Source organism: Aquarana catesbeiana, linkage group LG12, assembly GCF_042186555.1.
Source record: "Aquarana catesbeiana isolate 2022-GZ linkage group LG12, ASM4218655v1, whole genome shotgun sequence".
Taxonomy (NCBI): Eukaryota; Metazoa; Chordata; class Amphibia; order Anura; family Ranidae; genus Aquarana; species Aquarana catesbeiana.
Genome location: NC_133335.1, coordinates 196,164,105 through 196,190,987, shown reverse-complemented (window position 1 = coordinate 196,190,987; position 26,883 = coordinate 196,164,105). Strand labels below are relative to the sequence as shown.

Genomic DNA, 26,883 nt, shown 5'->3' with positions numbered 1-26,883 from the left:
CGTCCTGGAAGATATCCTAGAAAAACAGTTATCGGTAAGTAACTGTCAATTTTTCACTGTAACACACGGGGATACGGGGCTTTGGGAAATTAATGGTTGCCCATGCAGTAACACATGTATTCTGGCACTTGGAAAATGGCCTGTTTTTTTTTATTTTTATTTTTTTTTCTTTCTTACCGATTGCACAGTTTGGTAAAAATGCAAAGAAAATGTGGTCAATGCATATTTAGGTCTCATTCATACAAATGTACAATAACATATGCCTGTGTACAGGCCATGTTTTCAGTTGGGAAGCAGCAGCTGCACGGACATTCCTATTGAACAGCCCTATGTACCCGGACCCATATGGCTGTTACATTGGGAGCAGCTGTTGTGTCCGTATATTCGTTGCGTTCTAGTTTGAATGAATTGGACTTGCCTGCACAAGGGATGCACAGGTGTTCATTGCATTTTTGTGCAAACACGGCCCTCGCATTGGCATACTCTATAGTACACCTGTGTGAGCGAGGCCTTAAAGTGCTTTGTGTTAAGGCCAGTCCTTTGTCAAGTTGGATATCTAAACGCTGCATCGGCCAAATCGAATTTAGCAGAAATGTGGATATAAACTTGCGATGTTGGAAACCGCTTCACATGTATGACACTATGACCCAATGAGGTTTGCAGATGGTTGGGTGAAAAATACTTTTGTGTTCTCTTTGTGTCCAGAGGTGGCGAGCGTCAAGGGCTGTGCAGAGTTTCCCTGTTGGACTTCCAGAGCTTTCTGTTGGAGTATCAGAAGGTAAAGGTCTTTATAGTATGCTTTGTTTTCCTGTGTGATGGCAGTGACTGAGGATGGGGTTTCATAATGGAGATCTCTGGAAAAAATAAGTGAAGAAGTCTTATTATTGGGACTGCAAGAGAGCAAATGTATAGCTATGGAGACCAGGAAAGACTAGCGCTACTGGTAGCAACCCTGTTGCTCTACGAAATAAATTTTAACCCAATCAAATAGGCACCGGAATGCGCCAAAAAAAACACGTGTGCAAAAACGCATCCGGAGCGGATCTGGAGTGCGTTTTTGTGGTGTGAACCAGCTCTCACACTGGTGAAGCTATCATCAACAATTCATTCTCAGTTTAAAGCAATAGTAAAAGTCTTTATAAAAATTAAAAAAAAACTGTCCCCCTTAAACATTAATGGAATAACGTGCTAGTATGTACCCCATACTAGCACATTATGACAGACTTGCCTGTAAAAGAGATCCCTCCAGTGGCACGCTGTCGCCGCTGGCATGGCTTCCATCTTCACCCGATCTTCCTTTTGGTTTTGCGGGTTCTGGCCGGTTGAATGGCGGAGTCGCGATGACATCACGGCTGCGGGACAACGCTCTGGATCGACAGCACATTCAGTGTGCTGTCAATTCAAAGCGCTGGTGATGTCCCTGTCTGCGGAAATTGTGAATTTTTCTCTTCAACGGGGCACGTTTAGGAGATATTCATCATTGTATCTGCAGGTAAGCTTTGTTATAAGTGGCCAATCTGGTGTTTACTACCGCTTTAAAGGATAAGTTCATCTTTAGGAACAGGTTACATGTTTCACCTGGTTTTTAGGGTGGAGCGTGCAATGCTGCATGGTTTCCCCCTCTGTGACAGCAGTATATTGAGAAGTTCCCCATACTAGCTGTCCCTTTTTAAAATCAGCGTGGCCGATCTGGGCTCCGCCCACACAGCGGCATCATTTATTCACACAGCTCTGTGCGTGAATGAACTACAAGCCCTGACATCCTTTGCAGGTTGTCAGCTTGTAGTTCTCAATGGCCTACAGCGTGATGGTAGTTCACTGACACTTCCTGTCGGTGTATCTGCTTGCCCGTATGGGATGTATGGGCACACAGAAAGATCTGCGGGAGACCTGCTTGGCACCAGTGATCTGATGATCGCTGGTACAATGCTTTACAGGCTCCAATAAATAAATAAATGCAATTTTTTACATGCAAAAAAAGTGCATTCATTTATTTATTTTTTAAGTGAACTCATCCTTTAAGTCCATATACACAGTTTCCTTCCAGTTCGGTTTTACAACTACTTTAGGGCCCTTTCACACTACGCAGTAAAAACGCATATACGTTTTTCATGTGGTGTTGGCGCGTTTTCTGGTTGCTTGACTCCAATCATGGACATGTGAAACGTGAAAGCACACACAAAAATTTGCGTTTTTGGTGCACTTCTTAACCACTTCAGCTCTGGAAGGTTTACCCCACCACCTTCTTGACCAGGCCATTTTTTGCGATACTGCTTTACTTTAACTGACAATTGCGCGGCCGCGCGACACTGTACCCAAATAAAATTGATATCCTTTTTTCCCACAAATAGAGCTTTCTTTTTGTTTTTTTTGTTTTTTGTTTTTTCTTTTTTTTTTTGTGGAATTTGATCACCCCTGTGGTTTTCTATTTTTTGCTCTATAAACAAAAAAAGACTGACACTGTAGAAAAAAAAAGCATTTACTTTCTGCTATGAAATATATCCAATAAAAAAATCGAATTTCTTCATCAATTTAGGCCAATATGTATTGTGCTACATATTTTTGGTAAAAAAATGACCATGAAGTGTATATTGATTAGTTTGTGCAAAAGTTATAGCATCTACAAACTATGGGATATTTTTTTTTTACTAGTAATGTCAGCGATCAGCGACTTATAGTGGGACTGCGATATTGCGACGAACAAATTGGACACCTAACTGACACTTTTGACACTTTTTGGGGACCAGTGACACAAATACAGTGATCAGTGCTTAAAAAATATGCACCGTCACTGTACTAATGACACTGGCAGGGAAGGGGTTATCATCAGGGGCGATCAAAGGGTTACATGTAATCCTAGGGAGTGCTTGCTAACTGAGGGGTGGGGGGGGGGGGGAGGTAAAGACTTATGTTCCTGCTTAGCAGAAACATAAGATCAGTACATTCTTCTCTCACAGAACGGCGCTCTGCCTTGTTTACACAGAGCGCGGTTCTGCCTGTCTCCCGATCGGCGCGTCCTGGCAGACACTCTGATTGGCTCCCGCTGTGTTCAGTGACAGCGTGAGCTGGTTGTTGGCAGTACTTGCGCGTCCCAGACCCGGAAATGTCAGATCACATACTAGGAGTGGAGGAGCTACCAGGGTCGCAGCAGTCGCGCTTGCGACCGGGCCTTGGAGTTCTGCCACTGTGTGGGGCCCAAAAACCCAGGATATGGCTCCACGGTTGCTGGCTGCAGTTGTGACCAGAGAGTGTCTATTACACTTTGTCACACTGCCCAGACCGCGTACTGACAGCCCGCCCTCCTCACATGGACAGGAGAGGAAAGAACTAGAGAGAGCAGGATCCACCAGCCTGCAGATAGATAGTGGAGGAAAGGCCAGCTTGTACCACGAATGCTGCAACCCTCTACAGGGGATCCACAGCTCTCCAGGACAGCCTTCCTACCTAATCAAACGTCTCAGTGATTGAAAACAAAGCGGCACACAGGTGGGTCAGTCATTGAGAGGGCTATGCGAGTGTTGTCACCTCCAGAGCCCCTCTACCAACACAGCAGCCTGCTGGGGTTTCCCTGGTGTGGTGCACTACAAGCCCCAGCATGCTCTGCCAGCCTATATGTATGTATAGCATAGACTATTGGGCCTTGCTTGCTGACCACAGTGGTGGAACACCAGGGCCCAAGCACCCATCTATAGTGACTGAAGCATCCCTCCCTTTCTCTCTTATCTCACCAGCCTCTGAGCACACTAATGTAAGGGAGAGCTCTGTGTACTGTAATGTAAAGGGGGACTCTGATGTAAGTGGGGGCTTTGGTGAGCAGAGATCCCCTTACCTCAGGATTCCCAGAGCACCCCTTACATCAAAGCTTTGGCTTAGGGACCTTTCACATGGACGAACTCTGCCAAGCGGATCAGCCTGCTCAGCAGGGGATCTCTTCGCTGAGCAGGCAGATGACCGGTCCATGTCCACTCCACTTGTGCAGAGCAGACATGAACACAGCCCGCTGTTCTATATGGGCCCGGTCTGACTGTCATCCAATCTGCTACACGGATGGTGAATGGATCTGTCTGTTTACATCCGTCTCCCCATACAGAACAATGGGTGGTCCAATTGGTTTGCATGTGTAAAAGGGCCCCTACAGTGCAAGTGGGAATTCTGCAGACTCTGGAGTAACAGGGACTCTGGGAACCCTGCTTAAAGAGGAATGCTGGGAACGATGATATGAGTGGGGGTTCCAGTTACCACCCCCTTATATCAGAGTCTGTAGTGTTCCCCTTAACATCAGAGTTCTCACTGTTCTTCCTTAAATCAAAGTCCCCAGAGTTCTCCCTTTTTATATCAGTATCTGCACAGTCCCACCTTACAATGTAAGGGAACTCTGCAAGTTCAGATGCAAAGGGGAACTCTATAGATTCAGAAGTAAAAGGGGAAACTGCGTATTTAAATGTAAAGCGGAACTATGTGGAATCTGATGTGAGGGGCGACTCTTGTGATTAAATATATACAATTAGAATTGTTTTTTAATCACAAAATTAATGTATAGTGTATACTACAAAAAAGAATTTGCTGTGCGCTGCTAAAGTCTTGGGTTTGGCTTGAAGAAAAGATGGCAACCCTACCCAAGATGTAAGGTAGGGGTCCTGCTACAGGACCATAATTGAGGGAGAAAAGGACCCCAGGATCATTGGAAAGGGCCCCAGGACCGTGGGTCAGGTTCCTTGCACCGGGATCCTGAAGGTTCTAGTTAAGCCTCTGTGTGCTAGGTACGTGGTCTGACACAGAGCGGCTGCCCTGCCGCAGTATATGGTGGGTGGTCTGCAAGCAGTTAAACATGCACCTAAAATGCAGTATGCAGGACTTTTAAAAATGCAGCGCACTAGTGTTTTGCCCTCGTTCACATTGAATGCGGCTTTGAAATCGTGCAAATTTATCTGAAATCTTCACAGCTGCGTGTCAGTGCAACTTTGAAGACATCTGTGCACAGATCATGCAAAGATGTCTATGCAAGTCGCACCCGAAATTGCTAAAAGTAGAGCAGGAACTACTTTTTCAATTCGTTGAGTCACTGCAAAGTCAGCGTCGCACCAATTTGAACAGTGCCTTCGCTGACAAAGGGATGCAACTTGTCATGCGCTTGGACCTTTGTGATAGTGGAGAGAAAAGGAAAGGGAATAGCAAGGGTGGTCCTTCTCACATAGTCAAACAGTGGGGTCCACAGTGTCCTGCTGAACACTAGTTTCATGGGGCCAAAACGAGCTACTGTTTCATGTCACCCGTACCTCCAGCTGGTCATGAAATTTGGTTTTGAAGCTTTATTTTTCAGAGGTATAGAAGTGCTTTATTAGTCCTACTAACCTAAATTTTTTGATTTCAGTCAACTGAGCTGCCGATTGCCAGGACTAGGTCCAGAGCAGTCCTGTGCAATTATCAATTTTCAGGAAGTTCAAGGTTTCCCAAACATTTTGGGGGGCGGTAAGGTGGGGAATGCTGCTTAATGGTCTCTTGTTGAGGCACAGAATAGTAAACTTGTACAACGTGCAGGTTAACAATAAGGACGGTTCACGACTCTCTGCAGTCTCTTCTGGCATTCGTGCATTTCCCAGGGTGCCCCTTCTGCTATTTGCTTTTATTCCTCCTTCCATTTATATTGTCTCTTCTAACCCCTTTCACTAATCATTGCAGGAGATGTGGGCATCTGATCCTACCAAAGTGCAAGAGTTCATGTTTCACTTTTTGCGTGACCCTCTGAGGGAGATAGATGAACCATACTTCACCCCGGAGGAGGTAGGTCAAAAAACAAGAAAACAGAATTTTTTTTTTTCTATATGGTTTCAAAGTAAAAGTCTGGAGAATGTAGGGCACAACTTGCTTTCTGTGTGTGCCTCTCTGAAATTAGCTTCACTCCCACTGTTTTTTTTTTCCAGGTTTTAAAAGCTTTCTGTGGTTTTTTTTTTTTTTTTTTTTTTTTTTTTCTTCTTAAATCCATGTAAGTTGATTTTCTTGGTCTATCTGCTGTTGTGTCTCTGCAGTTTGTTACATTCCTGTTCTCCAAGGAGAACAATATGTGGGATTCTTCACTGGACACCGTGTGTCCCCAAAACATGGACAACCCCCTTTCCCATTACTGGATCTCCTCTTCTCATAACACGTAAGACATTTTAGCTACTTGGATTCTCTATGTGCTAAGGTACTCTTCTTGTATTCTCTCCCCTCTACTCGGGATTTGTTCACATTTCAGCTAATCTAATGGACCTAGATTGAAAAAGCCAAATCCACATTTTTTATTTTTTTTAGACCCCCCTCCCTTCCCATGAAAAAAATGAAAAATAAACTTGCCTTATGCCCCTATTTCTGTCCACTGCTCCTAGCGATGGTGACATCAATGGGCCTTCTGGTGGGAATCTGTTAAGACATATCTACACAGCCCTGGAGAGTCTGATTGTAAGATTTGAGAACCTTCACTTTCCCAGTACCCCGCAGTGAGGCCCATTGATGTCACCAGCACCTACAGGAAGTGACCAGAACCCAGGGTGTAAGGTAAGCATAGTTTATTTATTTTTTTCCCCGAAATGTATTTTATTTTTTGTACTTTTTATTTTACTCTTTATTTTTTCAGAAGGGGAGTGGGGGTCCAAAGCATTAGTAGACCTTGCGATTTAAAACGTGTATATTTCTAGTGTTACTAAACCCACAGCAGTAAAATCTGTCTGTATATGCAGTACGCATGCTTGTTATACTCACTGTAGAACCTAAAGGGTTAGTCCTCTGCATTGTGTAAAAAGGCCATTTGATCCCGTCTTCACTGAGCCTCCTCTTTTACTGTCCCCAATCCATCTGCTGATTTAAGAGCTTTGGAGGCACTCTGCACATGCTCAGTTTGATGTGAATTGCTAAAGAGTTTTTTTTTGGGGGGTGGGGGGGGGGTGCATGTGATCAGCACTGTCCAGACAGAGGGTCAGGGGTCATGCAGAATCATAGGACAGTTGAAGGAGAATGAAAACTCCTCCTACAAGCTTTAACCAGTGCTTGGCCAGACACTGATATAAGTCACAAGGCTGCTTTTATACTGCTGATGAGAAAATGTATTTAGCAGTTTATATTTAATAAAATAATTGCATTTCCTTGTTCTGTGTACTGTGAGAGACCAGATATAGTGAATGCTGGGTCATGGGTTTAGTAACACTTTAAAGAGACTCTGTTGCCAAACCTTTTTATTGAAACAGCAATCTTCCCATAAGATTATATGTGCCTTTATCAAATTTTGGCATGTTGTTTAGGTCCCTTTCTCACGGAATGGACTCCGCCATCAGTCTGCTGATCCCCGCTAAGCATGTGGATGGCTGATCCGTGTCCGCTCTCTCTGTTTCACATTTATGCAGAGCGGACACAGACACAGCCGCTCTCCTCTATGGGCAGTCAGATGTAAACGGACCGCCTGTCTGTTTAAAACTGACTGCCATCTGATCCGATTCATTAGACAGAAGGACAACAGATCCCCATCTGTCTGTTTTTATTGAATTGGATTTAGGCGGGTGTAAACAGACACACCCACCGCGCCACAGAGGAGAATGGAGGGTTCGATCAGGCCGGCCTCCCTGAAAAACGAACTTGTAAAATCTTCCTTTGTGTAGAAACCCAAAAGCCCTGAGGCTGCTGCTGAGTGTCGCTATCTTGCATGTGACTTCAGCAGACTCAGATCTGTCACCCAAGTGACACTCCACAATAATCCACCTTGGCTCCTCTGCCATTAGCTACAGTCAGGTCCATAAATATTGGGACATCAACACAATTCTAATCTTTTTGGCTCTATACACCACCACAATGGATTTGAAATAAAATGAACAAGATGTGCTTTAACTGCAGACTTTCAGCTTTAATTTGAGGGTATTTACATCCAAATCAGGTGACCGGTGTAGGAATTACAACAGTTTGTATATGTGCCTCCCACTTTTTAAGGGACCAAAAGTAATGGGACAATTGGCTGCTCAGCTGTTCCATGGCCAGGGGTGTGTTATTCCCTCATTATCCCATTTGCAAGGAGCAGATAAAAGGTCCAGAGTTTATTTCAAGTGTGTTATTTGCATCTGGAATCTGTTGCTGTCAACTCTCAATATGAGATCCAAAGAGCTGTCACTATCAGTGAAGCAAGCCACCATTAGGCTGAAAAAACAAAACAAACCCATCAGAGAGATAGCAAAAACATTAGGTGTGGCCAAATCAACTGTTTGGAACATCCTTAAAAAGAAAGAATGCAAGAAGACTACGGAAAACAACTGTGGTGGATGGCACATATACAAACTGTACAAACACTGTTCACCTGATTTGGATGTAAATACCCTCAAATGTAAGCTGAAAGTCTGCAGTTAAAGCACATCTTGTTCGTTTCATTTCAAATCCACTGTGGTGATATATAGAGCCAGAAAGATTAGAATTGTGTCGATGTCCCAATATTTATGGACCTGACTGTATATAAAATATTGTAAAGTGATGAGCGGAGGAGCTGGCCCAGTACAGACAGTAATTAGACAATCTTATTCAAAAGGGCAGCGCTACAATACATGAATACTCAACACAAACAAAATGAAAGCAAAGTGATCAAAACAAGATACTAAGGTTCCACATAGTAAAACACGAATTCACAAAGTCCAATCCAAAGAAATCCATAACTTTCCCAGCGTCCATGTGGTGATAAATAGGAAATTTAAAAACAGATTCTTCAACAATGTGCTTCCACCAAAATATAAGGGATGCTCAAGTGCACATAAATTACCGTACCTTAGCAGAAGGTATGTTGCCTTGTATGAGAACATGGTCATAAAGCGCTCAGTAGGTATAGATGTCTGGATCCAGTGATCGTCTAGCGACTGGCCCGACTCAAGTGCGTCAACCTGCACCAATAACACATGGCTTGAAAAAAGTTCTCTTCGTGTTGTAAGACCAGTTCACGGGTTTTTTAAGATCTCTTGTAAATGCACACTCACATGATTAAAAAGGCAGAGAAGCCACTCTGATCCATGGATGGTTGTTTACAATCCAATCAGCTTCTGTCTCATTCTGCAAAACTGCTTCCTGTGTCGGCGTGCGTGGTGGCGTCACATCCGCTGGCCCGAACCGACGTGTTTTGTCATAGACGTCCTCAGGGGGAGTTGTAGTGGAGGAGAAGGCTAGGACATGCAAGGAGGATAGTGGCAGTGCTAGGGATTTTGCTCTTCCTCCAGTAGTCAAAATTTACAGCAAGTTTAGAGGCACATTAAAAGTGAAGAATAAAAAAAAAACCTTTATGGAAAGGAAAAATAATAAGCAAACAATTAAAAGACTTGATTTTTCTGTGCTTTTACCTGCAGTTTTATAGGTTGGTGACAGGGTCTTTTTAATATGCATTTGTATGTATGTTTATTTTTGCTGTATCTTGCGATGTGTTTTAAGCATAAGGTTGTGTGATTTTTGCCTGCATTTTAGCATTCATCTTCTCTTCTGTGTGTTTGCCAGGGGTGGGTATTTCCTGTGTGTTTTTCTTTTAAAATGGATGTAGAACACACACTATACATGTGTTTCACATACGGTGCAGTTCATCCTGTGAAAGATAAGCTTGCAAGAGTCATAGGTTAAGCTGCATTAGGGGAATTTTAATGTCACACATATTGATGAGAACCTTGCTTTCTATTTTTATTTTTTTAAAAAAGGTTAATTTACAGTTTTTGTTTTTTTGGTTACTCTGCTTATAGGTACCTTACGGGAGATCAGTTCTCCAGTGAATCCTCCCTTGAAGCATATGCCCGCTGTTTGCGGATGGGCTGCCGCTGTATTGAGTGTGAGTGGAGGACGCCATCTTGTGGATGATGGTGTTAATGTTATTTAAAAAAAAAAAAAAGAAAATAAAAACGGCCACATCAACGTGGGAAATGTGTTTGCCTTTATGTGTTCGTACAGTTAATGTTGTCATTAGATTTTTTTTATTTCAGGTTTTCTTGATATTAGACTGTATAACCCCAGTTTAAACCACTTAAAGTGTTTTTTTTTTTTAATTTTTACACCTTCGTGCATTCTCTGCATTAAGGTAAAGAAACCTTCTATGTGCCCCACCTTATACTTACCTGTACCCGATGCCGATCCAGTGTTGTGTCTGAAAGCAACAGCACTGGGCTTTCTCACCCTCCTCACTGGAGATTGAAACAGTAGCGGGAACCATTGGCTGCTGCCGCCATCGATCACAACCAGTAAGGAGAGAGCGGTTGGCGGGCCAAGCTGCCCTGTGTGTGTCAATGGACACACAGGGCGGCTAGGGAGCGAGCTCGCAAGAGTGCCCTCATAGCAAGCAGCTTGCTATGGGGTCACTAGGAAGAGGAGAGGAGCCAGAAGTTGGAGCAGGGGACCCTAGAAGAGGAGGCTCAGGACTGCTCTGTGCAAAACCATTGCGCAGAGCGGGTAAGTATGACATCTATTTTTTTTTTTTTTTAATGTTTCCTTTTTTAGAAGAGAGGAGAAATTCGGAAACCTGTGAGATTTTTATTGCGGTCTGTGTCCTGGTTGGAGAGATTTGCCTTCACTTTTTTTTGTCACTAAGATATGAAGTGAGCAACACCTCTCCATCAATAAAAGAACTTGTTTTTATCACTCATGCATGCGGATGTAAATACAGGCATGTTGGCGTACATCATTAAAAACCCCTGTATTTGCAGTGGTCAAAAGACTCAGCTAGTGCGTTATTCTGCTTATAAGACTGTATGAACAGTATTATGTTTACAGGCACATGTGTTCAGGAACTTGTGCTTTATACATGGCGCTTATGATCTCAAGTACCAGCATTTACAAACCTATACACGTATACAGCGTATTCTGTCAACACAGACCTGTAGGTGTAATTATACAGCAGCAGGGGGCTCCCAGAAGTCACAAATAAAGGCGTATATTTTGTACCGTATGCCCATACATCTGTATTTATGTTCGTGTGAATGAGCCCTTTGTTGGTGGGTGGGGATCCGGTTGGGATTGACATACTGACTATGTAATTCTTTGCTTCATTTCATGGAAATTATATATATATATATATATATATATATATATATATATATATATATATATATATATATATATATATATATATACTGGTGTGGATTTTTTTTCTGCCTGTGTCCCGTCAGAGAAATTTTCCCTCTCGCCTTGTATAATATCCAGTCTGGAAATCTTCCCACGGTAAAAAAAAGAACTTGTCAGAGTATCCTAATCCTTACCCACGTTATCCAAAACAGGTGTGGGAAGGGTCCGCTTTTTTTTATTTTATATTTTTTTTATTCTTTATTTAAGAGCAATCGCAAGTACAAATATATGTCAGATGATACTAGCAGCACATTATTGGTATGCAGCATTTTCCATCAGAAATCCTCTTAAATTTTGAACATTTGAAATAGAGAATCATATCCTGCATTTTAACGTGGTTACTGGAAGAGTAGTCTTACGGAATGGTGTCAATAAAATAAGATAAATTGTACCTGAAAGATCTGTTGTTTTCTTTTATTTAGTATCTAGGGGGGATAAAGGAGATTAAAGCTGGCTATGCATGGTTTTTTTTTTTTTCAGCCAAACGAGGTGGCTGGAGGAATCATCCTGGCTGGGGCATTGTATTCTGACAGCAGCTTCCACTACCATCAGAATAGAAAGAACCTTCTGACTGGGACATTTTAGGGCATCAATCACTACAGTGTTTATATAAGAGTACATTGATCATGTTGGCCCAATACGATCTTCATCAAATCAATGTGTTGATGAGATGGTTATTTGTCATGTTAAAGAGGGAGTCCACCTAAATCCACCAAAAAAAAAAATATTAAAAGCCAGCAGCTACAAATACTGCAGCTGCTGACTTTTAATACATGGCCACTTACCTGTCCCAGGGTCCAGCGATGTCGGCAGCCGACGCCGATGAATCGCTCGACTCTCGGCAGCTGCCACTGCCATTCTAGGTGAGGGAATCAGGAAGTGAAGCGTTGCGGCTTCACTTCCCGGTTCCCTACTGCGCATGCGCGAGTCGCGCTGCGTGTCGTAACTGGTCCCCGCTATCTCCTGGGACCTGTGTGTTTCCCAGGAGACAGTGCGGAGGGACAGGAAGAGGCATAGACTCCCGTGGGAGTCTATGCCGGAAGTGTGTGCAAATACCTGTCTTAGACAGGTATCTGTACCCCCCTCCCCCCTGAAAGGTGCCAAATGTGACACCGAAGGGGGGGAGGGTTCCGAAAAGCGGAAGTTCCATTTTTGTGTGGAACTCCGCTTTAACTGCAGCTTGTCTTTTCTTGTATTGTGTTATGGAATATTTTAAATTTTTTATAATATAAATTTACTTTTATATAAACACTGTAGTGATTGCTGCTCTAAAAAGTCCCATTCAGAGGGTTCTTTCTATTTTGGTATACTAAATTAGGGTTGTGAGTCTCTCACTCTTCTCCTTAAAGAGACCTTCCAATTGGTCCATTGCCATCAGAATGCACTGCAGCCGCTGACTAAGCAACATTTCCAGCCTGTTCCTTCCATAGAAGTTGATCAGTCTACTTCTTTTGAGTAGGGATAGCCACACATTAGAATTTTGCCAGGCCCTGCTTAACTGTCCAAATTTTGATCAGTATATGGCCAGCTTAAGGGTAACAAATTAGGAGTTAGTGGTAAGGGTCGGTCAGCAGTCCTAAGGAGCAAAAGGAGAGAGAAAAGTACATTAGAGAAAGTGGATGAGAAGGGGTAGATAATGGGAAAGGAAGGATTGCGGTAGGGGTGTGTGTACTAGTGTGTGAAATTTCTATACTTGGATGAACGTGTCCAAGGGAAAGAATAAAACCGCACTACCCATGGGTATATATATATTCCCCTGGGAGTATCCAATGATAATAGGTACAAAATATCAGTTAAAAATTGCACACAATGCATTCAAAATATCCCCAGACATCTAAAGATTTGGAATAGGATCTTCCTGTTTACTATAAGATATGTATGGTTAAAAAAAGGTAGGAAGCTTAACATTCAATATCTAGTTGTCTACGCATTTCGTGAAATGCGTAGACAACTAGATATTGTATGCTAAGCGTCCTACAACTTTTTACCATGTATATCTGTTGTAAACGGGAAGATCCTACTCCAAATCTTTAGATGTCTGGGGATGTTTTTAGTGTATTGTGTACAATTAAAGCGCAATTTTTTTTTTTTTTACTGTATTTTGTATCTATTGTTATTGCATAATCCCAGGGGGTCCTATATATAGCGTGGTTCTATACTAGCATAACCTGGGATGATGACCCCTAGAGACGTATTCTATTGATAAATATTTTTTGTATTGATCCCACACACATAATTTTTGTTCGAATACCCATGGATCTCCATTGTCGTACTTGGCTCTAGTGGGCCATAAATGAGTAGATTAGAGTCAGAAATCAGCATATCTTTTATATGTAGATGAGTAGAAAAAGTTTTTCCAAGGGAACCACATGTTTTCTACTCCTTGGTTGTGAAGGTTGGAAGTCAGGTCTTCCATCCATTTGGTTCCTTTAAAACTATTAAAAGTCCTGTCCTAAGAGCAGACAGCATAGCATTTTATTAACCTTATTGGGCAGAAAAAAATACCTCTTCTGTGACCCTCTTTTAATCTCACTTTTTAATTGGGCCAGTTTCATTCCACTGTTCAATGAGACTGCTTCAGTGACCATTAGGAGCACTCCCATTAGATTAGGTTATGGCAGTTGGAGCTTTGCAATTAAATTGGGAAAGTATGAGTCCTAGGAACGAAGTTAAACTAAAACGGGCACAAAAGAGATTTTCTGTCCAATAAAGGGGTAAAATAATATAAGATTTGCTTTGTAAAGTATATGTAAACCAGAACAATAAACATTTGGTTTATTAGATATACCATTAAAAGCGTTGGTTCTGTCTGTTAGGTGTTCTCTAAAGCAGTCCTCCCAGTTCTTCTCTTACACTTCAGAAAATATGTTCCTGTGCTGTGGAGAGGAGGAGGGATTTGGTAATTTACCAGACAACTGGGCAGGGCTGACACCATTTTTTTTTCAATTTCAGTTTTGAAAAAGGCATGTGGTGTCCTCTCTCAGGAGGAAATTAGGAGATTAATGCATTTATAGCAAATCAACAAAATTTTTCTGTACTTGCAGGTGGTTAAAGGTATAAAACCAGGGAAAATGTGCATGTATTGCTGAGCTATACTGGATATGTTTTTTGTTTGTTTTTTGGGGTTTTTTTTGCCCTGACATGCACTTGAAGTAGCAAAAGTGTGGTCATTCTTGAACAGTCAGTGTTGGACATTACAACAAAAGCCAAAGAGGTTCGATAAAAAAAAAAAAAGACTGAAGGAGGAACTAGAATGTGTAGGTAGGAAGGGGAAGATATATAAAGGTTACTGAGTACACATTAATTTTAATACCTATGTAGGTTTGCTTATATTTTAAACACTGAAAATATCAATCATCCAAGTTGATGTCATTTGCAGTAAACCTTTATCTTGGCTAAACACAATGGAACGATTTCACAAAAACTGGAACAAGGAAGATTAGAACATATAATCCCTAGAGCAGTTTTATTTGCAGGGCTGATAGGAGTATAGTGCACCTTGTACTTATTAGCGATATATTTGTGTTTGCATTCTGATCTAGTTGATGGTTTATTACAAGATCACTTGATGACTTTTGTTTTGTTTCCAGTGGATTGCTGGGATGGACCAGATGGGATGCCAGTCATCTATCATGGGCATACTTTGACCACCAAAATAAAGTTCAACGAGGTTCTCCTCACCATCAAAGAACACGCTTTTGTCACATCGGAGTACGTACTAGTATTTGTAATGGTGAACCTAATTGTATAGAAGATGCTTACACATTTAAGCTGGCCATAAACTAATGATTCTTTTTTTCATTTAGCCTGTGGGCTGGACCAAAAAAAATGAACAGACTTCCTGCACTTGTTACATAGAATCGGGAAACGCTGTTTTAGGATCGGGAGGGGGGGTAGAATCGCGATTTTAATTCTTTAACGATTAATTGTGCAGCTCTAGAGGAATCTGTTCATTTTTTTGATTCTCATTTTAGCCAGAATCGTGCAGCTCTAGATTCCTCCATTTATTCTATATATCGCAGATGAACAAATCTCCTGCTGTGACTATTGTATTTTGATAGCCAGCCCCACAGGCCTTAAAAATTGCCTAGAGGTCAGAAGTGAAGATACTCTAAATCAGAGGTATTGAATTAAAATCCACAGAGGTCCGGTTAGTAAAATTTTATTCCTGTAGAAGTCCGAATAGCATGTTTGCACACTAATAGCACCACCGCACATCGGCAAACGTATCGTGTTTTTCGCGAGTGCCAAACTGCATGTTGTTGCAGCACCATGCGGCTCAGCGTGGTGCAGTTTAAAATTGGGTCAGGGACTTCTTTTTTTCTGCGTTTCTTCATGTAAGGCAGCCCATTGGAATAGGCTGCCTTCGTGCACAACGCAGATTGCTGTTTTATTAAGGAATCACTGGTTAGCAATATACAGCATATGGTTTCTGATTGTTCAAATAGATGAAAATCTGAACTCCGAGGATAAAAGTTAACTGGAGTTTAGCTATAATTAAAGGAGTTGTAAACCCTTGTGTTTTTTCACCTTAATGCATCCTATGCATTAAGGTGAAAAAACACCTGGCAGTGACCGGCCACCCAGCCCCCCACCCGTCTTACTTACCTGACCCCCCGAACTTGACCTGCGGGGACACGCTATCTCTCTGCCCGGGGTTCTCGGCTGTTGATTGGATAGATCGATAGCAGCGCAGCCATTGGCTCCCGCTGCTGTCAATCAAATCCAATGATGCGAGCACGGGGGGGCGGGGCCGAGTCCCACATTCGGCCTCTATGGACCCCAAATGCTGGACTCGGGAGCATCCCCCCCGGGAGAGCGCTTCTCCTAGGGGGTTATCTGATATGGGAAGCAGCCGCCGGGGCCACTCTGTGCAAAACGAGCTGCACAGTGGAGGGAAGTATAATATGTTATTTAAAAAAAAAAAAAAAACCTTTAGTGTCACTTTAAAGTAGAACTATCAGTTTATTTTTTAACAATCTGTGTCCCATTGTGGAGATTTCCCCTCACTTCCTGTTCCATAGACTAAACAGGAAGTCAGAGGAAATCCCTGCAAATTTAAGGGAATCCTTTGGGGCCTCCCAGGTTACCAGGACCTATTGGAAGATTCCCCTCTATTACTTTTCGGGGAACAACACAAAATTTGTGATTTTCTTTAATTGCACTTTAAATGATGATGGTAAACAGGACAAATATAGTGAATCTCCTGAACGGGGGCACAGAAAGCAATAAAAACCTGACAGGGGTTTTAATCCCCCTTCGCTCTATCCAAAACTAAAATAAAAGTTTTGCCTTTAGTTGCACTTTAACCCCTTCCCGCCGAGTGTACGCAGATGTGCGTACTCTGCTTTCAGGGGTTATACCGGGATGATGCCCGCAGCTGCTGCTGCCGCTCGGCTGTTATACCGGAGGAGCGGAAGGGGACATCCCCCCTCCCGCCGCTCTTACCGGGCATGAGGACTAATTTGCCGCCTCCGGCGGCTAGGGACAGTCTGGAATGAAGCCGTAAGCGGCTTCGTTCCAGCCTCCTAATAGTAAACACGGAAGCGACGTCATGACGTTACTTCCCGTTTACTCGGCTGCCAGTGGCGCCAGTCTTAAAAAAAAAAAATACAGTATTCAGAATCGCCGAAAATGGCGATCTGAATTCTATGAAGTGCAAAGGAGGGATCGGGGGTCTAAAAGACCTCCATAAAGAGTACCTGTCACCACCTATTACTGTCACAAGGGATGTTTACATTCCTTGTGACAGCAATATTTTAAACACAATTTATTGATATAAAAATAAATAAAAAAAATAAGAAAAAAAAATGTAAAAATTTAAAGCGCCCCCGCGAGCTCGCGCAGCAAAGAGAACGCATACAGAAGTCACGCCCGCATATGTAAATGGTGTTCAAATCACACATGTGAGATATCGCCGCGATCTTCAGAGCGAGAGCAATAATTCTAGCACTAGACCTCCTCTAACTCTAACCTGGTAACCGTAAAAAAAATTTAAAGCGTCGCCTATGGAGATTTTTAGGTATCGTAGTCTGTCGCCATTCCACGAGTGCGTGCAATCATAAAGCGTGACATGTTTGGTATATATTTACTCAGCGTAACATCATCTTTCACATTATACAAAAAAATTGGGCTAACTTTACTGTTTGGTTTTATTAAAATTCATGAAAGTGTCCCTTTTCCCAAAAAGTTGTGTTTAAAACACCGCTGCACAAATACCGTGTGATATAAAATATTGCAACAATCACCATTTTATTCTCTAGATTCTCTGCTAAAAAAACATATATAATGTTTGGGGGCTGTAAGTAATTTTCTAGCAAAAAAATACGGATTTTAACTTGTAAACACCAAATGTCAAAAATAATATGGTGAAATCAACCTGCGCTAATGAGCAATGTGTGATAGAAAAAATGTATATATACAAAAGGTGCAGCTGCAAAAAAAAACTCCAAATATCTATGAAGTGACAAACATGTAAATAAACTAAATTGCGCTAGCAAAAAAAACTTTTCCTTAGTAAAAATTAATTAAAAGTGCTTAGAGAACACAATATGTGTATAAACAATAAGTGCATAAAGTGCTTATACAAAGGTGGAGAAAATATATTAAAAATCAGTGATCATAGGTAAAAAGCCACTCATAATCCGTCCATAATAATATGAATCATTTTGACCAGAAAACAAAACAAAAAGTCCACTTCATGTGTTTCATCGCCACACACTAAGGATTGGTACACCAAGATACTTCAGATCAGATGTGCATTGGTAGCGGTGAAGGAAGTAATAGATGTGCGCTTACCCCAAAAGATGGACCTCCCCTGTGGCAAGGTCTTATCCGCTTGCAGATTTCGCCCTCTGCAGGGACCAGCTGTTAGTCTCCTGGTCTTGGCAGCGTGTACCGCCGACTTCCGTATGGCCGGGATGGTCCAACTATCCCAATCTCAAAGGGGGGGACTCAGAAATGGAAAAGTCCACATGCAGGAAAAAACGGCATAAGGAGAAAAAAAACTCCAATAGTGTGATAACGTTTAGAGTATTTATTGGTTAAAACAAACCACAAGTGAACATTAAAAAATCCAGATATAAAATTCTATTAAAAAAGCCGGCATAATCAAAGGCAGAACGCCCGTGCAAAATAAACTTTCCAGAACACGTGATGGCTAGCACTGCGAGGCCACGCCCTACATGTTTCGTCATACGTGACGTCTACGGGGGCACCCGTAGACGAAACATGTAGGGCGTGGCCTCGCAGTGCTAGCCATCACGTGTTCTGGAAAGTTTATTTTGCACGGGCGTTCTGCCTTTGATTATGCCGGCTTTTTTAATAGAATTTTATATCTGGATTTTTTAATGTTCACTTGTGGTTTGTTTTAACCAATAAATACTCTAAACGTTATCACACTATTGGAGTTTTTTTTCTCCTTATGCCGTTTTTTCCTGCATGTGGACTTTTCCATTTCTGAGTCCCCCCCTTTGAGATTGGGATAGTTGGACCATCCCGGCCATACGGAAGTCGGCGGTACACGCTGCCAAGACCAGGAGACTAACAGCTGGTCCCTGCAGAGGGCGAAATCTGCAAGCGGATAAGACCTTGCCACAGGGGAGGTCCATCTTTTGGGGTAAGCGCACATCTATTACTTCCTTCACCGCTACCAATGCACATCTGATCTGAAGTATCTTGGTGTACCAATCCTTAGTGTGTGGCGATGAAACACATGAAGTGGACTTTTTGTTTTGTTTTCTGGTCAAAATGATTCATATTATTATGGACGGATTATGAGTGGCTTTTTACCTATGATCACTGATTTTTAATATATTTTCTCCACCTTTGTATAAGCACTTTATGCACTTATTGTTTATAAATGTCAAAAATAGGCTTAGTCATGAAAGGGTTAAAAAAACGTTGTTACTCCTACAGACTTGTTTAGCTCATACTGTTCTTCTGTTGCCCTTTTTTTTTCCTCCATTGTTAGATATCCAGTTATTTTGTCAATTGAAGACCATTGCAGTATTGCCCAGCAGAGGAATATGGCCCAGCACTTCAAGAAGGTATTTGGGGATATGCTTCTGACCAAACCAGTGGATGTCAGTGCTGATGTTTTACCCTCCCCAAACCAGCTTAAAAGAAAAATTCTCATCAAGGTAAGAGCCCATCTGTTCTGCACCCGGTATGAGTACTCAGACTGCAGGTGGCATAGCTGACCCTGGGCCCTGAGTTGGTTGGGGTTCAGCTGCGCTGTACTGGAAATATGCTAATTATTCCTGTTCTTGTCTATAGCACAAGAAGCTAGCAGAAGGCAGTACCTATGAAGAGATCCCCACCTCCACTGTGTATTCAGAAAATGACATCAGCAACTCAATTAAGAATGGAATCTTGTATCTGCAGGATCCTATTAATCATGTAAGTTGTACAGGACTGAGGCACTATACACCAGCATTGGAATCCTGTGTACCATCTACTTACCATATATTCAGTTACCTGGATAGAGTTAATACAGTGCCCAAAATGGCCATGTCGCCAACTTCTAAAATTGCAGCTAAAAGCAGAGGAAAATCAAGTATTTTTAAATGCTTTCTTGCTCTGTTTTCCCTTTTCCATATATCATTTTTTATTGGCTTGCAGTGTGCCTTTCAACTGGTGAGAACATTTGAGTACTCTGGGGGGGGGGGGGGGGGTCCATTTCATAGCACATCCTCTCCTTCCTTGCACACTATAGCCCTTACCTCCTAGGCCTAGTTGCTCTCTGTGCTGGCACAGCTATTCCGCCCCTTCCTTCACCTCCTAACAAAATCTTGTATGTAACTGCTAGTGGAGGAGCAAAGGAGAGCACTATAGAGCAGGTTTCTCCATACTTTCAAAACAAAGGGCCAGTTTACTCCTCCTCAAATTTTAGGGGGGCTGGAAAATAGAAAATGCCCTGGCATCGTTGGGAGTAAACTAATATGTCATAGGCTTAGTAAACAGTGGGAGTTGGAAAAAACTATTTAAAAAATTACATAATTTGTGTCAGTGGGAGGAATAGTGCCCCATCATAGGTGTCAGTTGGAGGTATATTACCCAATAGTTGGTGTCAATGGGAGTAATGGCACCTCGAAGCAGAGGAAGGAAAATTGCCCCCAAAAGCAGAATGAAGTCGAGCAAAGTGCCACATCTGGCCCCAGGGCCGCAGTTTGGAGACCCCTGTTATAGAAGGTCACTTGAATTTGCTGACATCACGTCCAAGATGGGAGCACCCAGCAACAGTCTCAGGGCTTTTGAAGGTCTTCACAAGGGAGGCTTTTAAAGGTAACTAATGTTCATGTTTTGCTTGAACTGAGTACTTTGGTGCAGGGCAACTGGAAGAAATGATGAGCAGTAATTCAGTTATAATGAATCCTTAGTTGATTCTTTTCAGATTAAAAATAGTTCTTTCCTGTGTACAATAGCTGTCCCATATTAAATACTTGTCTGGAAATAACAGAGTATGTAAAGGCAGCACAAAGTAATACTTAACTGGATGCGAACAATGGAAGTTTACTGGAAAATTGAACTATGGGTTTGGTGACATTAATAATTTATTATATTCTCTTTCAGGAGTGGTATCCTCACTTCTTCGTACTTACCAGCAGCAAGGTCTACTACTCAGAGGAGACCACAGGAGGACAAACCAATGATGACGAGGAGGAGCAGAAGGAGGTATACCATGCTAACAAGTGTCAATTCAAATAAATGTATTTTTGTTTATCCTAGAACTACAAAGTTCTTAAGTCTAGAGTTGAATCAGACACAAGGCAACCTTGAAAAGAAGCCTAGGGCCAAGTTGATGTCCAGGGGGCCCAGCTACAACCTTCATGCTCCTGTAGTAAACCATGGATATGGGGCTATTGGCCAAAGCTGTGCACCTGCCTGTTGGTTCAAAAAGGAACATACATGTGTAAGGATCTGGTGTCTGATTGGGCCATACAAGTACAGACAGTGCTAATGGGTCAGCTTCTCTTCTCTGTGCTTTATTGAAATCTCACCCCTCTTGTGATTCAACATAAACTGTATTGGCATTCAGCATACTTTTAGTAGTGAGGTGATCATAGGCATATATTGTTTTTGAGATACTCTGTTTACGAGCCATTTTTAGAAATTTATAAAGCTATATCCTTTTATTTATTTTTTTCCAGACCAGCAACAGTTCCGAATTACATTCTACTGAGAAATGGTTCCATGGAAAGCTTGGGGCAGGCCGGGATGGGCGACATATTGCTGAACGCCTTTTGACAGATTACTGCATTGAGACTGGGGCTCCAGACGGCTCTTTCCTGGTGCGGGAAAGTGAGACCTTTGTAGGAGATTACACTCTGTCCTTTTGGTATGATCAGTCATTTTTTTTTTTTTTACCCTAGATTTATGAAACGCTATAATGTACATTGTACTGGTTTGCCATTCATATCCGTCCCTTCCATAGTACAGCTTATATTCAAAGGTCACTGCCACAGTTGTACATATTAGAAGCCACACATACAAGGCTTAATTTTTAAGTAGAAGGCCTACCTGTCAAACAATGGAAAGTACATACAGCCTCTATGCAGTTAGTGCTCTGGTGCAACAAAACAGCCACACTAAATACTTTCTGCTTGTTTAGCAATTAAGGTAGATGTAAACCCCCTACTGAATCACATTTAGTTTTGAAAAGCACCATCTGTTGTAGAGTTACCTCCAATTCCAAGTTTTTTATTATGGTTTTTATTTTATTTGTTGTATCTTGGTACTGCTGATCTCCTGCCCCTTTTTGTAGCACCTTCCTGTCTACATGTCTACATGCATTCAGCATGGGCTACATGATATTTCCCGGGGGTGGGGGGTTCTGGTGGTGACAACAGTGGATAATGCCTGCCTAATATGTTTTTCTTTTCAATTATTTTTATTGAAAATTATAAAATAACATTTACAAAATGCAGGACTCATACATCATGAAATTATATAGTAATAAAGGAAAAAGGGGAGAGGAATAAAGGGAGGGGGGAGGCGCATCTCAGCTTATGTTTCCTGCGGGAATCCTATGAACATACCATACCATGCCTTGCCGCCCTTCACTTTAAAAGGCAAGTGTGCCTGCCCGCCCAGATTAGGTCAGCCAGGCACCCCTCACCTGCATAGGCATCCAAAGCAAGTACCAAGCACTGTGAATTGGGGTTCATGGTTTTCTAATTATAATTATACATCAATCCAACCGTACATTATCCTCCTCTCCATTTTGTGTGGAAAGAGGGTGTGCCGCCGAGACCCGACCGCCCACCCCAATTGGGGGCTCCACTGTGGACGGGGGGGTCTCCGCCCCACACCCCCCCCCCCCCCATCACTCACAATTCAGCATTCATCGCATCTGTTACGACGACTGCCATTTTGAATAGGAAGTCCCGCAAGGTGTGTTAGGAGAGGGGGGGGGGGGGGGGGGGGGAAATAGAAATAATAAAGAAAAGTGAAAGAAGAAAGGGGAAAGGGGGTTGAGAGAAAAGTTCGGGTTGAGTGCACCCCTAGGGATCCCATTCAGGAACCGTTAATTGTCAAAGCCTGTCGATAAGTAGGACAACCATGGTTCCCAAATCCTGTCAAAAGCCCCCTGTTTATCTAGAAGAGATGCCGAGAGGCGTTCATTAATCATGATCCATGTCAATTTTGCTTTCACCCTGTCAAAAGGGATTAGGGGCTTTCTCCATGATCCTGCTATCGCTATTCTGGATGCTGTGAAAATAAAGGATATGAATTTCCTGGTGTGATCAGGTATCCCCTCTATTTGGTCTCCTAGTAATGCTTGTTGTGGGGATTTGGGAAGGTTCACTTGGGTCAGTGAGTATATGAAGTTATAGATGCGTATCCAAAAGCGTTTGACCTTAGGGCAGGTCCACCAAGTATGGTATATTGTACCTTCTTTGCCACATCCTCTGAAGCACATAGGAGAGGCACCAGCGACATATGTTGCGATTCTCGCCGGGACCATGTACCACCTTAATAAAACCTTATAGTTTGCTTCTATCAAAGAGGTATTAATGTAACCTTTTGAAGCTAGCTGTGCCACTTTATACCATCTATCAGGTTCCATCGTCACCTCCATGTCCCCTTCCCATCTCAACATATAGGGTAATTTCTCCGTTTTGGAAATCAAAATACTATAAATTAGTGATATGTGGCCTCTATGTTTATCATAGGACTTGCATAGATATTCCATTGGGGTGGAAGACAAAATGTCGGTTTTGCGTTGTAAAGTATGCAAAAAGTGAACTATCTGGAGGTAACGATAGAACTCAGTGTGAGGTAGTTGGTACTTTTCTATTAAGGTTTGTTTCGGTATTATACCTCTGTGGTCACACATGTCCGCTATGCGTATCAGTCCCTTATTAGTCCACCATGATAAGTTTTGGGGATTAAGACCCGGGGTGAAATCTGGGTTTCCCACCAAGGGGGCCATGGGAGAATGTGTAGAACGAAAAGTAAAAGGTTTTTGTAGTCTATCCCACATACTCATTGAGAACGATAATGTGGGGCACATTAGGGTTGGTCTGTCTTTCATGTTAAGCCACATCATGTGGCTGATGGGTTTTGTGGGATAAGGAGCTGATTCCATTTTCATCCAGGTCGGAGCTGGAGCCCCAGAATGGGAGCGAATTAATTGGGCCAGTTGGGCTGCCTCAAAGTATTTAATCAAGTTGGGAAAGCCCAGGCCTCCTTTCGTTTTAGGGGTATGTAGAGTTAGCTTATTCACCCTGGGTCTTGTGTTTCCCCAAATGAACTTCATTATTTTTTGCTGAAGTGTTTCCAGATCAGATCTGTTGATAGCAATCGGAAGAGTCCTAAACAAGTACAACAGCCTTGGCAAGAGGTTCATTTTTATGGAGTACAGTCTGCCGAACCATGACGGAGGGCCAACAGCCCATCTTGATAAATCTGTAGTTAGTTTTCCATACAGGGGAGGATAGTTGGCTTTATAGAGGGTCTGTATTGTGGGGGTTAAAAAAATGCCTAGATATGGAAGTCTATCCTTCTGCCATTTAAACTGGAATGACGTTTGGAGTTGTTGAACCGTCTGTTGTTCTATGGAGATATTCAAGGCCTCGGATTTAGAATGATTAATCGTGAGACCCGAGAATACCGAAAAACGTCGTAGTATCTGAAATAGGTTGGGAAGGGATGTGATTGGAGAGGAAATAAACATCAAGATATCATCGGCGAACAGAGAACACTTTTGCTCGCCATCTCCGCACTGAATACCTCTTACCTCTTGGCTCTGTCTTATTTTGATCGCTAGGGGTTCTAATGCTAAAATAAATAGGATAGGTGATAAGGGGCATCCTTGCCTCGTTCCTCTGTGTATATGTATTTTATGTGATTTATAACCCTTTATCTGAATTCTAGCCGTAGGTGCATTATATAATGATTGCAGAATTGTTAGAAAATGAGGCCCAAACCCATACCTCCGTAGTACATAATAGATGTATTCCCATGTGATCGAATCAAACGCCTTACAAAGATCTAATGAGAGTAGCATACCCTTCCGTTTCCCAAGGTTATCCCAGTTGGAGTTGAGTGCGGCTATAATATCTATTGCCCGTCGGGTTTGATCTGGGGCCTGGCGGCTGGGGACGAATCCCACCTGATCTGGGTGGATATATTTGGCTAAGAAAGCGTTCATTCTGGTCGCTAACACTTTTGTCATCAATTTGAGATCCACGTTAATTAGCGATATAGGGCGATAATTGGCGGGGTCTCCATGATCTTTCCCCGGTTTAGGAAGTACTTGTATAAGGGCCTCATTTTCGTTTGCACTTAGTGTGTCACCTTTTCGTATTGCATTAAAAAAGGAACATAGATGAGGGGTCAATATGGCTGCAAATTTCCTATAATAATGGCCCGTAAAGCCATCCGGGCCAGGTGCTTTTGAAGGGTTCAAGCTTTTGATAGCTGCCAAAATTTCCCCCTCAGTGAAATCTGCTTCCATTAGTTCTATATGTTCTTGTGCAATTTGTGGTAATGAAATGTCGTGGAAGAATTCGTCTGCTCTGGGTGTAGAAAATGAGTTAGGTTTATTATATAGTTTGGTGAAGAACCTAAAAAATTCTTGTATGATCATTTGAGGATTTTGGGTGGGTTTCCCATCTTTCGTCCGAAGTCTCGGCATAGCAGGATTGAATGGGCGGGGGGTGAGTTTTCTTGCCAAGAGTGTGGTAGGCTTATCTCCCCTGGTGTAGTAGCGATGTCTAGACCAGCGGAGATACTTTTCAGCCTTGGTTGTGAGACTAAAATTTAGTGCCGACCGCGCTTCATCTATTTTATGACGTAGATCTAATTGTGGGTTAGCTTTTTGTTCCTGGACTATCTTATGTAATTCATCCTCCTGCTGTTGTATTTTCTGTCTATTGGTACGCTTGTTTCTAGAGGCTATTTGGATCAATTTACCACGTATAGTAGCTTTGTGCGCTGCCCAATTAATACCGGGGGAGGTGGCGCTAGGATGGTTATCTATGAAGTATTGTCGGAGGTCCTTCTCTACCTCAGTGTATATTAGGGGGTCATTAAGTAGTGAGGCGTTAAGCCGCCAGGTTGAGGGCTGTGGTCTCATCCATAGGTCTGATAATGTTAATAATACAGGTGAATGATCTGACCATGAGCTGGGAACTATTTCAGTAGAGGTGATCGACGGCAATAGTGAGGATTGTATGAGTAAATGGTCTATACGGGAATATGTTTTATGGACTTGGGAGTAATATGTAAAATCTCTGGTTGTGGGGTGAAAGTCTCTCCATACATCCACTAAATCATGGGAATATAATACCCGGGCTAGTTTAACGCCTTGTTTAGGGATATGTTTCACCACAGGTTTGTGTACATTTGACCTATCTAAAATTTGATCTAAGGAGACATTGCTGTCGCCACCCAGTATTAATTTGCCTTGTATGTGTGGGAGCAAAATTTTCAGCATATTTTCGAAAAATGTCACCTGACCCGTGTTAGGCGCGTAGTATGATACGAGTGTAAGAGCACTATCATTGACTTTCCCCACAACCATGATGTATCTCCCTTCCTTATCTTTGATAACCTTATTAGGGGTAAATGGGACTCTCTTCGCAATACATATCGCCACCCCTCTCTTTTTATCTGGGCCATTCGATAAGTAGAAGGTGGGAAATCTGGGGTTTAAATATCTGGGAGCTGAGGAGCGTGAGAAATGTGTTTCTTGGAGGAATAGAAAATCTATTCCTAAGCTATGATAATTTTGGAAAGCTTTGGCCCTTTTTGTAGGGGAATTAAAGCCTTGGACATTGTGTGTTAAAATGCGGGTATAAGATTTATGGGTTAACGTACTTATCATTATGGTTCGACAGACTGTACTTGCCCGTTGCAGTTGCTAGCCTTCTCCGTCTGAGTGAATTTATTTCGATCTGGATCTTCATCATTTTTCGTTTGTAGGGGTGCACTCCGGGCAAAAAAAAGGGAAAAGAAGAAAGAGAGAGAGAGTGAGAAAACAATGTTGGGGTAAGATGAACTGGACCACTGTCCACCCATCCCCCTAGAAATTAAGTGCTTAAGCATCATATGTAAACCTGAGAACTTATACAACCTAGTCCAGGAGAACAGAGTCTCCGTCTTAGAAAGCGAGGTTGTCGCCACCCAACTGATGGCGGCAAGCTCGCAGGGAAGTGGCATGCGGTTCCGCCCCGACCCTTCTGTATAAAATATTGTTCTATGAGGAGGGAATCCTAGCATATCTAGTAAACTTAAATACTATGAGAACTGAAGTCTCGTCAAGCTAGACTTAAACAAACT

General features: G+C 42.4%; 1 protein-coding gene and 1 non-coding gene across 2 annotated transcripts in view; one reads left to right on the top strand and one right to left on the bottom strand.

The window, feature by feature from the left end:
- PLCG1 (phospholipase C gamma 1) overlaps positions 1-26,883 on the top strand; it is a gene marked incomplete in the record, with an annotated part of 173,941 nt that overhangs the window by 95,653 nt on the left and 51,405 nt on the right. The window contains 9 exon segments of the mRNA XM_073606385.1: positions 706-778; positions 5,680-5,781; positions 6,027-6,145; positions 9,723-9,808; positions 14,685-14,805; positions 19,067-19,235; positions 19,372-19,494; positions 20,668-20,769; positions 21,246-21,433. Coding sequence (XP_073462486.1) covers positions 706-778; positions 5,680-5,781; positions 6,027-6,145; positions 9,723-9,808; positions 14,685-14,805; positions 19,067-19,235; positions 19,372-19,494; positions 20,668-20,769; positions 21,246-21,433 — 1,083 coding nt within the window.
- Positions 7,329-7,458, bottom strand: LOC141114707 (small nucleolar RNA SNORA17). The gene has a single exon (XR_012236977.1). It is a non-coding gene; the product is annotated as a small nucleolar RNA SNORA17 (small nucleolar RNA).